This window comes from Dromiciops gliroides, chromosome 2, assembly GCF_019393635.1.
Source record: "Dromiciops gliroides isolate mDroGli1 chromosome 2, mDroGli1.pri, whole genome shotgun sequence".
NCBI lineage: Eukaryota > Metazoa > Chordata > Mammalia > Microbiotheria > Microbiotheriidae > Dromiciops > Dromiciops gliroides.
This window is the reverse complement of record NC_057862.1, coordinates 536,189,902-536,203,002: the sequence shown is the minus strand read 5'-3', so window position 1 is coordinate 536,203,002 and position 13,101 is coordinate 536,189,902. Positions and strand designations below refer to the sequence as shown.

Genomic DNA, 13,101 nt, shown 5'->3' with positions numbered 1-13,101 from the left:
AAACATGATTATGCTCCAGTCCCTTATTTTAACTCTGTAAGCATCTGTTTCGTGTGTTTCTTGTAAACAACATATTGTTGACTTCTTTCAAATACATTCTGATATCCTCTTTTATTCTGTGGGCTAGTTCAAACCATTGACACTGTCAATAGTTGTTAATTGGTGCAGTTTACTTTTTCTCTTTCTCCTCTTCTTGCCCCAATCCTGCACTGAAACACAAATTTTTATCCTTTCTTTAAACTCCTCTTCAAAGTACATCCTTCTTAGTCAACATAATGTTTTACTTAGCTCTAATCCCTCCTTTAGGGCTCCTGGGTGGTGATGTGGTGCTGGTGCTGGGCCTGGAGTCAGAAAGACCCCAGTTCAAATCCAGCCTCAGACACTTATTAGCAGCATGACACTGGGCAAATCACTTTGCTTTAGTTTCCTCATATGTAAAGTGAGCTGGAGAAAAGAAATGGAGTGGCAAATCAATCCAGGATCTTTGAAGAAAACCCCAAATGAAGTAAGAGTTAGACACAACTTAAAAAATGAATGAACAACAACAAAAAAACCCCCCCTCCTTTATTAACCCTTTCTTATTCCCCTCCTTGTATCTTCTCCATGTTTCTCTGTTGAGCTGAATGTATTTCCCTACCCAAATATGATTCTTCCCTCTTTTAACCACTTTAAATTAGAGTGAAATTCAAGTTATCACCTGATCCCCCATTCCTGCATCCTGGTCTGTATGGTATTTCTTATGCATCCCAATTATATAAGTTTATTTTCCCCATCTTCCCTCCCTCTTCCCCCTTTTCTGAGTGTATTCCTTTTTCCTTCCCTTTCCATTCTTTTTTAAAGCTCATCAAAACAACAAAACCACTCCCAGGCTTTCTATTAGACTTATTTTATGACCTTATAAAAGAGTTCTTAAGGGACACATGTATCTTCCTATATTAGACTATAGCTCATACCTTCTTAGTCCCTTATGACTGCTCACTCGTATTTTTCTGTATCTCTTGACTCTTTTGTTTGCACTTCTCCTCCTCAGCAGAAAGGCAGTAGATTTAGGATAGAATATTGCAAATACTGTCAAATAATGTTACTTTATAAAGGTTTTGTTTTCAGCCAGACCTGCCTCAGGTTGGTTCCCTGGTTCAGGCTTTGAAATGGAATGAGACACTTGCAGACCATCCAACACTTTAAAAAAAAAGTATAGTTTATTTAACAATAGCTTAGAAATGAAACTCAGTAAAGATACAGCATGGGTTCAGGTAGACACAGCTCCCCTTCCATACAGAAATGCCTTTGATCAGAAGTGTGTTGGCTTGTTTGGCAATGGGAGATCCACCAAATTAAAGAGGCACCAACTCTTTGGGGGATGGCCTTTTTGTGCCTTAGGTGACTAAGAAGTCATGTCAAAGGCCATCCTCTGGATCAATAGTCTTAGGGACAGTTTCTTTGCCTTTTAGAGAAAAAATTAGACCAGCCTTAAGGGGCATAGATCTTAAATATTACTCCATCTAATGACTGAGAACTCCAAGTTTTAGCTTATTTAGCTTATTTAGCTTATTTTTGCCTCAAGAGCTTTTCTCTACTATGTTTAGTGCCTTGGGTTTGTGCGTTCAGAGCTATCTATCAATGTTAAAGGGACAACCTCCCCATATGAAACAAAATTGCATGGTTTACCAATTTTACTTGTAGGTCATTCTTCAGTCTGCCATTTGGCTCATTTCCATATTTTTTCTTACCCATGACTCAAGTAATCCAGAAGTATTATATATTTTAATTAGTTAGACTTCCACCATTATCATTAATAAGTTGGCTCAAACTTCCACTTCATTTCAATAAGTATTACTTATGAAATAAACTAGAGAAACCTCCTTTCCTAACTTATCCATTAAGTACTGAGTAACTACTATGTGCCAAACACAGCAGTGATATTGATCAATGTTAAATCCCTTAATTTCCTGTGATTGAATAACTATAAGTTACTGAAAGTATAATGAAATCAATATTAAAAGTAATACATATATAAAAGAGGTAGCTGCATTCCCCATTTCAATGAATGTAACCATAGAAGCTCTTATAATCACAAAATGTAAAATAGGTGTTAAGGAATTCTTCTACAATTCTATACAATGCAGTGACAGATGCATCTACACCCTGTGAATCCTTAGGGAGTTAGGAACCTCTTTGATTGGGTCGGGAAGAAAACAGAGTAACTGGTTAGCCAAAATAGCCAGCAAGTGTTAGTGGGGCTTTAAAGAGCTAGAGGAAGTTTAATAGTTTGGCAATTAAGAGTTGGAGCTAGAGGTGAAGTGAGAACCAGAACCCAAGGAGGGAATATGTCAAGAGATGGAGGGAAAGGAAAGGTGGTAGAGGGGATGGAAAGAAAAGGATCTTTTCTCCTAACTTCTTCCCCCACCCTCACCTCCACCCCTTCAGCTAAGTAACTGGAGATACTGGGACAGATAGGTGGCACAATGGATAGAGCACTGGCCCTGAAGTTGGAAGGATCTGAGTTCAAATTTCACCTCCGACACTTGCTAGCTATATGAACCCGGGCAAGTCACTTAACCCCAATGGCGGTAAACATCCAGGGCTATCTCCAGTCATCCTGCTATCTATCTTGCCACTGGACCCAGATGGCTTTGAGAAAGAGTGAGGTTGATGACCTTGCACAGCCCTCTCTCAGTTAAATCCAATTCAGTGCAAGTCATGTTATCACCCTGATGTCATGGTCCTCTTCGGGAACAAAAGACAAACAACAACAAATTGGAGCTACTATACCCACAGAAGACAAGGTATCTAAAAGGGCTAAAAACAGACATGGATATGAAGGGACAGTCACTTGAGAAAAGGGGTAGTTTCAGGAGTATGACCCATATACCAGAGAATAGTGATGATTATGGATGCAGGAAAGGACTTCTAGAATCAGGAGTTGGCATGTGTTCCTTGCTTTGACTACTCCATTTGGAAACCACTCTTCCAAGGACAGTGTCTATTTGTGTAGAACAGTAGGCTGCAGGGTTTGGGGATCACTATTTTGTACCAACTGTTAGTTTAACATCTTAGTCAATGCTTTTGCTAAAAGCTAATTAATTCTACTGGAAGCAGACTAGTGGTGGCTCATGAGCTACAGTAGTGGGAAGTTACTTACAGGGTTACTACGAGAAGCCAAGGTAGCATCCATCCTCTGGAGACTGAACTCACGAGAGGAGTGCTGTGTAAGGAGAGGAGACCAGAAAGGGGTCTTATATACATACAATTATATAAAATATGAAAAAATCAAAGCCGCTGTTACCTCAAAACTTCAATAAAATAGCAGATGTCTTTACTTCTGAACACACCATGCAGTACGCCCCCAAAATGATTACAGTCTTTCAATAATCTTCCTATTTCTCCTCAAGGGTTACATGTTCTTTCTCAAGAAGGTAGTTGTGGTAATCCTTTTTGCTTTCCTCTTTTCAGTGATGACAGGCAAGTCTCCCCAGAATGCACTCAAAATTCTCTTTATATATAAAATGTTTCTTTACAAAATAAGCTAAAACAGTTCTGACAAGGAAAAAGTTTTTCCTTTTTACCTTCTCCATACTTTATTTCATAGATCCTCATGGATCAAAGATAAAGACTCTGACAGGAAAAGGTACAACTGCCACTTCAAAACTGTCAGTGAAACAGTCAACAAGAATTAGTGTTTACTAATTCATAGGCTCTGTAGTAAATGCTGAGGATGAAAAGAAAGACAAAAACATGTTCTAAAACTGGTGATCCAAACTGCCTTTCCTACAACATTCCATCTGGCTCTTTTCTTTCTCTTAAAAAAAAATCTCAACTTGGGGCAGCTAGGTGGCATAGTGGATAAAGCACTGCCCTTGGATTCAGGAATACCTGAGTTCAAATCTTGCCTCAGACACTTGACACCTACTAGCTGTGTGACCCTGGGCAAATCACTTAACCCCTATTGACACCCCACCCCCAACCTCAACTTAACCAACACCAAATAAGAGAAGCATTTCCATATATTCACCGTTCCCCCAATCAAAAAAATTTTTAAATATATATGTACACGTGTGTGTATATGTATACAATGTATACACACACACAAAATAAAGAAATAAAACCTTTGTATCAAATAAGCAAACAAATCTCCACATTGGCCATGCCTGAAAATGTCTCATTCTGCACCTTAAGTTGACCTCTGTCAGGAGGTGGGCAACGTGTTTCATCACTGGTCCTCTGGAATCATGGTTGGTCATTGCATTGATGAGAGTTCTTAGGTCTTTCAAAGTTGTTTTTCTTTACAATGTTGTATAAATTCTTCTCTGGGATCTGCACACTTCACTCTGTATCAGGTCATACCAATATTTTTAATTTTTTTTTTTTAAATTCTGAACTTAAACGACTCCAAAATGATCATTTCCACATACATTGTAGAAAAGGAGATAATTATACATGAAATTGAATCTCCACTATAAATACCCTGCTTTCTTTTTAAGAATATAATACATTCCAACATCCAATTTCAAAGCTGTACTACTTTCTCTATTATTCCTACTGGGTTTCTGTTTTCTTCTCAAGGTGGGAGGAAAGGGAAAGTAAGTCTGCTATCCCTATCTCCTCTTTACTGTGGAAAACAAAACCCTTGTAACAAATATGCGTAGTCATGCAAAGCAAGTTCCCACAGTGGCCCAGTTCAAAAAATGCATGCCTAATCCTGTATCTTGAGTCTAATCTCCGGGCCAGGAGATGATTAGCATACTTCTAGAATTAAGGTTGGTCACCACATTTAACAGAGTTAAATCTTTCAGAATTATCTTTATAATGTTGCCATTGGTATAAATTGTTCTGTTCTACTTAACAAATTACATTCTATACATGTGATGAAATGAAAAAAAGAGTTTTAGAGAAACCTGGGAAGATTTGTAATAAATAATACAGGGGCAGCTAGGTGGTGCAGTGGATAGAGCACTGGCCCTGGATTCAGGAGGACCTGAGTTCAAATCTGGCCTCAGACCCTTGACACTTACTAGCTGTGTGACCCTGGGCAAGTCACTTAACCCCAATTGCCTCACCCAAAAAACCAAAACAAACCAAAAACAACAACAACAAAAAAGTAATACAGAATGAAGTGAACAGAGCCAAGAAAACAATTTATAAGAACAATAAACAAAGATAACTCTGAGAATTAAGAACTCTGATCAATGCAATGACTAATTACAATTCCAGAGGACCAATGAAAAAGAATGCTAACCACCTCCCAAGAGACTCATTCTGCAACAATTTATAAGTTTTTTAACGTTTCTTTGACAGTGTTCCTTTTGTCATTTCTTACATCACAATAGTACTTCATTAGTTTCATATAATCCTGAATTGGTTTTCCAAAGTAACACCTCAGCTCTCACTTCTTTGCCACTATAAAAACATCTAGTTATTTTCCTCTCTTTGATTCTGCTGACATTGTTGGGTCAAAAGGTACGCATGATTTGATTTCAGTTCCAAATTGCTTTCCAATATAACTAATATATACTACCTCTACCAATGTGTTAACATGCTCATTTTCCCAGCCACTTCAACAACTGGTTTTTGTCAACCAGATAGGTTGTTTTTACTTATATTTGCAGCATTTCGGGGGGGAAGGGCAATGAAGGTTAAGTGACATGCCCAGGGTCACACAGCTAGATGCATTTTTGTTTTTTTGGGCAGCATTTTTTAATATGAATTTTGACAACTTGGATTTCTTGGAGAACTGCCTATTTATCCTTTGATAATTTTTCATTTGGGGACTAGCTCTTGTTCTTATATATATTAGGCTAAGCCTTTTATATACTGAATATCAGACCTTTATAGAGAAACTTACAAAGATTTTTTCCTAGTTAATTGCTTCCATTCTGATTTTAACTGTATTAAATTTGTTTGTACAATAAAATTTCAATTTTATGTAATCAAAATTGTCTGCCTTATCTCCTATAATCTTATCTATTTCTTCTGTCATTATAAACTCTTTGCCTAACCAGTTACAAGATATATTTCATTTCTTTAATTTGCCCATTATATGATCTTTTGTATCTAGGTCATGTATACTTTTGGAACCTAAATTGGTATGTTGTGAGATGCTGACCTAAACCCAATTTCAGCTACACTTTCCAGTTTTCCCAGCTTTTGTCAAACAACTGAGTCCTTGCTACAGTAGGTGGAAAGTCTTTTGAAAACTGTGATACTATATTAATTTAATTGATTGGCCTATTTTCTTAAAAAACTTGTGTTCTAGAGTAGCATGTTCCATCAATTCCTGGATTGAAGCTGGAGGTGGAGTAGAAGCCTTAGATTCTAGTTCCAACTGTCTATAAGCCAAGACTAGTTGAGTCAAGGAAGAAGGAGCAGCAGAGCCAGTACCTAAATATCAGATGCCCAACTTGACCTTTCTTGTGCTTCCAGCTTATTCTGGCTTTCTTCTCCTTAGAAGCTTCCAAAACCAGAAATCCAAGTTCAAAAAACATCAATAACTGCTGAATTCTAGGATAATGTCGGCTTAAGACTACATTCTCATCTCTGTTAGTGTTATCCAGATGAGGAGCCAGAAAAAACCAGGGTTCACTGAAGGGTTCAAGAGCAGGAGAGAAGTGAAATAAAGGCTCTGCTATACAAGCAAAAAGCATCAATACTTTTTTGGGACGAAGCAGATGGTATAAATTAAATTGCAAATACATGGGAAAAGAAATAGGTTGGGGTTAGGAAGGGTTCAGCCCTTTGAAAACCAGGTGAAGGAGTTTCAATTTGATTAAGTAGTAAACAGGGAACGATGAGAAATTTGAGTAGGGTGACATAATGAAAACAACTTAATGAAGTTAATTAGTCTGGCAGATTACTGTGCTTTCCGAACTGGAGACAGGGCCAAAATGGAAACAAAGAGAGTAATAATCTAGAATAAAGGCCTGGACTAGGATGAGGCAAGAGGAAATGAAAACACAGGACTGATGAATGGACCCACAGTTTTGAAGTGTCAGTTTAGAGAGGAAGAGGAAACAACAAAAGGAGACAAGTAATAAGAGAGATAAGATAACAATAAGGAAAGGTAGTTTTATGGAAGTCTAAGAATGTTGAGTTTAGTCAAGAAGCTTGAGTGCTGAGAAGACAGGGAAAAAAATCCCTGAATTAGTAATAAGGTCACTAGTGCCCTAAGAGAGGGGGAGAGAAGAAAGCTATATTACACATGAGTAATAAATATATGGAAATGAAAGCGATGGGTGTAATGTAGCCTTTTGCTGGTGTTCTCTTTTTATATACAGATGTTTCTTGAAGTCTTCTTGTATAAAATGAGTGGTATGAAAATGTTTTACATAAAAAAGAAGTATCATTCAAAATAACTATAGAATGTATAAATATCTGGGTCTGCACTTAAGGCACGCAGAGAAATTATATAGTGACAAAACACTCTAAAAAACAAAGACAAATTAAATGAAGAGATATTAATTGCCTGTAGTTGGGTCATACCAATATAACAACAATTACAAAACTACATAAATCAATTTATAGAATGAGTATTATACTAATCTACCCCAAAAAGGTAACATTACAGAACTAGACAGAATAACAAAAATTCTTCTGGAAGAAAAAGAATTTTCACTAGAAAAAAAAGAAAGGTGGACAGAGGGGAGCTTAGTATTATCAGTTCTCAATCTATGTCACAAAGTAGTAAGCATCATAACTATTTGGTTTTGGTTAAAAAAAAACTGGAAGGTTGATCAGTGGACCAGATTAGGAAGACAACGTACAGAAACAACTGAATATAGTGTAATAAAAGCAAGGACATTAGCTACTGGGATGAGTTCACTGTTCAACAAAAAGCTGTTGAGAAAAACAGTGTGGCAGAAATTAGATTTAGGTCAACATTTTACACTATATATTTAATGGATATAATGTAGATATAAAACGTCCTATCACAAATGAGGATAAAGGGAAAGGGATATATTTCACAACTACAGAGAGGAAGTGAATTTTTTACTAAATAAAAGATAGAGAGGGACACAGGAGATAAAAATGGATAATTTAGATTACATACATTGGAAGTTTTTTCCACAAACAAAAAGCAATGCAGTTAGAATTAAAAGGAAACTAATTAAGAAAAACTATTATAGCAAGTTTCTCTAATAAAAGCATGATATAAAAAACAGGGAATTGGAAGGCAGACAATAAGCATTTATGAAGTGGTTATTATGTACCAGGAACTGTTCTAAGTACTGGAGGTACAAATACAAACAAAAAGCCTCAAGGAGCTTACATTCTCTCTTTTTTTTTTTTTTTTAGTGAGGCAATTGGGGTTAAGTGACTTGCCCAGGGTCACACAGCTAGTAAGTGTTAAGTGTCTGAGGCCGGTACTCCTCACTCCAGGGCCGGTGCTCTATCCACTGTGCCACCTAGCTGCCCCAAGGAGCTTACATTCTAATGGAGGTGTGGAGAAGACAACATATAAAAAGGAACTCAAAAACAAGAAGAAGGCAGAAGGAGTGGGGCAGAGCTGGGAGATGAAAGTACCCACACAGCTGCACGTATTCAAGATTGGAAAGTCAGAATCACAGTAAGGAATGAATGAAAAAGGTTGGCCATCCTGAGCTGCTCCTCAAAATGGAGGCCCCTGGAGGAATTCACCAGGAGAGAAGGCATGGCAGATGGATATTCTAAGATGAGAAAGCTACAGTGATGGATGGATATTCCAGGTGAGGTCACAGGTTTTGAGGGAGGTTCTAGAGTGAGACTGCAGCTAAAGCAGAGTGTTGAGTCCAGAAAGTCAGATACACACATACAAATAAAGGACAAGAGCCATTCCCCAAATGATAGTCAAAAGAACAGACAAGTTTTCAAAAGAAGCTGTCAACAACCATATGTAACAAGCTATCAATCACCATATGAAAAATGCTCCAAATTATTAATAAGACAAATTCGAATTAAAATAACCCTGAGTTTCTACCTTACACCTATCATTGGCAAAGATTATTGAAGTGAAAAATGACAACTGTTGCAGAGCTTTGGGAGGATAGGAATACTAATACTCTGTGGATGGTGCTATGTATTGATTTAACCATTCTGAGAAATAATTTAGAACTATTTTCCCAAATACACTAAACTATGCACACTTTTTGACTCTTGGATCCCATTACCACATGGCATATAGTCCAAAGAAGTCAAAGGAGCTGTATGTAGGCAAATGAGTCCTAGTAGCACACTACTAATGCAGCCCTTTCATTGTGGTAAAGAAATAGAAACAAAGCAGGTACCCATCACCTGTGGAATGACAGAATAAATTATGCTATATGAATAGATTATTAAAGCTTAAATTATGAAACGGGATGGTTTCAGAGAAACCTGGGAAGACTTGAATGAACAGAGGCACAGTAGAGTGAATAGAAGCAGAACAATTTCTAGAATGACTATAATACTGTAAAAGACAACAACTGTAAAAGATCTAAGAACTCTGATCATCAATGCAATGATCTATCATGACTCCAGAAGACTGCTAATAAAGCTTAATTCCCACTTCCTGAGAGAGAAGTAATGGACCATACATAGGTAGAGAACCAGACATATTTTCAGATATGATCAATGTGTAAATTTAATTTAACTATACTTATTTCTTAAAAGGAAAGGCTTTTTTGGGGGTTGGGGAGATACTTGTAGGGATAGTACTGATAATCCTATCCAAAAAAAAGGGGGGGGGGCAGCTAGGTGGTGCATTGGATAGAGCACTGGCCCTGGAGTCAGGAGGACCTGAATTCAAATCCGACCTCAGACACTTAACACTTATTAGCTGTGTGACCCTGGGAAAGTCACTTAATCCCAACTGCCTCACCAAAAAAAAAAAAGGAGAGAGAGAAAAGGAGTGTCAATGAGATATTTTAAAAATACGCAGAAATGAGAAGGAAGAAGTACAAATGACTCAAAAGCAGGGCAATGAATACTACTCTGTTAAAGTAGTGATTAAAAAAAAAAAAAGCTGTGTACAAGAGTTACAATTCATTATAATCTCTTTTCTGTCCTTTGTATATAGACATAATCATAATTTTAAAAAATTAAAGGATAGGAAGACTGCCCATTTAAATGCAATAGGTCACTGTCTTAAAATTCCATGCTACTCTAAGGGGCATTGTTACAGTATTATACCTTGTGGTGCTGTTAAAACAGGTACCCGTATCAATTTTTTATGGCACCTACACTTACAGCTATTAAAATGATATAATATGTGTTACCTCTTTATGTATACATTTCTGTCTAAAGGCCCTTTAGTCTTGGAAACATAAGTCATTCCAGTCCAATGTTGAAACACTCTATAAACAACAGTTAAACTGAATTTGTATTGGAACCTGGAGATTTTTGGAATTAGGTAAATTTTATAAGTTTTAAAAAACGAAGATGCAAAATAATAAAACAAAAGTTCATGAGGTATATCATCCAACACCAAAGAACAGCCAAACCAATTACTACTTATCTTCATACCCTGAATTTTATTTCCTTGAACAGAATAAGGGAAACTTATTTAAACCAATATGTGCCTCCCTGAGGCTAGAATAGGAAATTCTGCCAACTTTCTCTTTTAAGGTCCTCTTCTCCAATTCTGTGCTTTGTTTTTGAACCCCCAAACCAATGGGACTTCCCTTGCAGCTGGTTCATAAGATGACATGATTTAAGCTCAGAAGGGAACCAGTTAAATGCTATGAAAACAAAATACCACACACCACCACTACATACTGTTTTAGGTGTATCTACAGTTTTATTACAAAACCATTTTGCCATTTAGTCAGTTAAAGCGATAGCAAGATATTACCAGTGCAGCTTCTGTAATAGCTCTAATGTATTGCAGCAATTGTATTCCTTGCTTATAGTCTATGTTACCTCCACAATATACAAGTTATCTGTAATTGTTACCACTGCAAATCTGTCATATGTACTATTTAGGAAGGAGCTGAGTGGTAAGAAATAGATGAAAAGAACAGATTGTTTAGGGCCTTTAAAAATAAACAAACATGGAATTATTTATTATTCAACAATTCATTTGGGGATTGTTATTTTAAGGAATTATTTTACTTTAAAAAGACAGCCAAATTAATACTTCTAGAGTTAGTCTGAATAGCAGCAGTGCCCAAAGAGTACTTATTATGCTTAGTGCTTGTTAGGAAGCAATACCTGTGCAATGTACTTGTTGTCACACACCCACACAGGTAGAAGGAAATGATCCCTCTGGTTTTAAGCCATGTCACACTTCCTTGTTCCAAGATTCTTTTAAAAATAAAACTATTCCATTAGTGTCTTCTGAATGCTGTTATTGCTGCTTATCTGTTGGCAAACTTCCTTCTGTGCTGTGTTTGTTTTGAAGGGATCTTCCAATATATCTCCAATATTCCTTTCTTATAGTGTCTTTTTCTTTAGCTAGAATTTCACATAACTAGAAATGAAAAATAGTAATACTTTAAGATATAATTCCATTTATAGCCAACCCCACTGTGCTGTGATTTACTCTAAGTCAATAAGCAACAGATCCTACAAGTAGTAATTAATTTTAGGGCAGTTTCTTAATCTTTCATCACTGGTAACATGTTTTAACATATCAGTATTTCTTTTTCCTCTTTGGTAGGAGAAAGCAACAGATGAAATAGGAGCATCAGAAATAGGAGATCATCATGGCAACAATACTGCTGGAGGCAGCTTTAGAATAGTCTATGATAGGGAATTTAAAAGATGCTATCCCAAACCAACCATAAGTAAATCCTGACTTCTTATGGAGGATAAGATATAAAGTTAGTTGCACTGTGCTAACTCTATTCTTGGGTATCAGGAGTGATATAGAATGAAATTTAGACTGCCTGGAATAGAATAGAAGACCTAGTAGCTCACCTCTAATGCTTTATTAAGTGTATCTTCCTTGTTGTCACATTGGTTTTCTAGCATATCTTCATATATATCGACAAGGAAGGCAATCAGGTAGGGAGAACTGTGACTTGGCTGTAAATCTAACAATTGCTCTAGTAGATTGGGATACTTGGAAAGGCCGCGATCTTGCAAAATCCTAAAAAAAAAGAAAAAAAAGTTAAGAATTATAATGTAGATTAGGTAAAATCTTTGTGCTTTGTTCATCTTAGGCAACTTATTTCTAATGTGTAATGCCAAGTAAAAAGAACAGAGAATAATGTTGACTCTAGAAAACTAGAGCAGTAACAAGAAAGTTGCTTTACAATACAGTCCATCAAGGGTACTTCCTATAAGATGGTTCATATGATTATCTTTTGGTTCACTGTTTTGTTTTGTTGTATTTTTTTCACAAACAAAACAAATTATTTCCAGTTACATTTAGAGATAGTTTTCAACATTTGTTTTTATAAGATTTCTAGGTTCAAATTTTTCTCCCTCCTTCCCCTCCCACCTCCCAAAGACAGCAAGTAATCTGACAGGTTATATATGTGCAATCATATTAAACATATTTCTACATTAGTCATGTTATGAGAGAAGAATCAGAGCAAAAAGGAAAAATCTCAAAACAGAAAAACAACAAAAACAATAGAAATAGTATGGTTCAATCAGCATCCAGATTCGACAGTTCTTTTTTTTTTTTCTCAATTTGGAGAGCATTTTCCATCATGAAACCATTGGAACTATCTTGGGCCATTGTATTGCTGAGAAGAAGCAAGTCTATCACAGTTGATCAACACACAATGTTGCTGATACTGTATACAATGGTCTCCTGGTTCTACTCATCTCACTCATCATCAGTTCATGCAAGTCCTTCCAGGTTTCTTTGAAATCTGCCTGCTCATCATTTCTTACAGCACAATAGTATTCCATTACATTAATATACCACAACTTGTTCAGCCATTCCCCAACTGATGGGAAACCCCTCAGTTTCCAATTCCTTGCCATCACGTACAGAGCAGCTATAAATATTTTTGTACATGTGGGTCCTTTTCCATTTTTTATGATCTCTTTGGGAAAAAGACCTAATAGTGGTATTGCTGAGTCAAAGGGTATGCACAGCTTTATAGCCCTTTGAGCATGGTCCAAACTGCTCTCCAGAATGGTTGGATCAGTTCACAGCTCCACCAACAATGCATTAGTGTTCCAATTTTTCCACAG

At 36.7% G+C, this 13,101-nt stretch overlaps 1 protein-coding gene across 2 annotated transcripts in view; it reads right to left on the bottom strand.

Moving 5' to 3' along the window:
• Window positions 1–2,639: 2,639 nt before the first annotated feature.
• Window positions 2,640–13,101, bottom strand: part of FNTA (farnesyltransferase, CAAX box, alpha) — a 43,188-nt gene continuing 32,726 nt past the window's right edge. The window contains exons 8-10 of one of the 2 annotated variants that reach the window (XR_006354839.1): window positions 11,869–12,040; window positions 4,171–4,328; window positions 2,640–3,709 (exon numbers count right to left, since the gene is read on the bottom strand). Coding sequence is in view for 1 of the 2 variants with exons in the window: in XM_043984767.1 (XP_043840702.1) it covers window positions 11,297–11,419; window positions 11,869–12,040 (295 nt within the window). In the remaining variant the exon portion in view is untranslated. Of the gene's footprint in view, window positions 3,710–4,170; window positions 4,329–10,722; window positions 11,420–11,868; window positions 12,041–13,101 lie in introns of those variants that run through there. The other variant, XM_043984767.1, reaches the window with a different exon arrangement.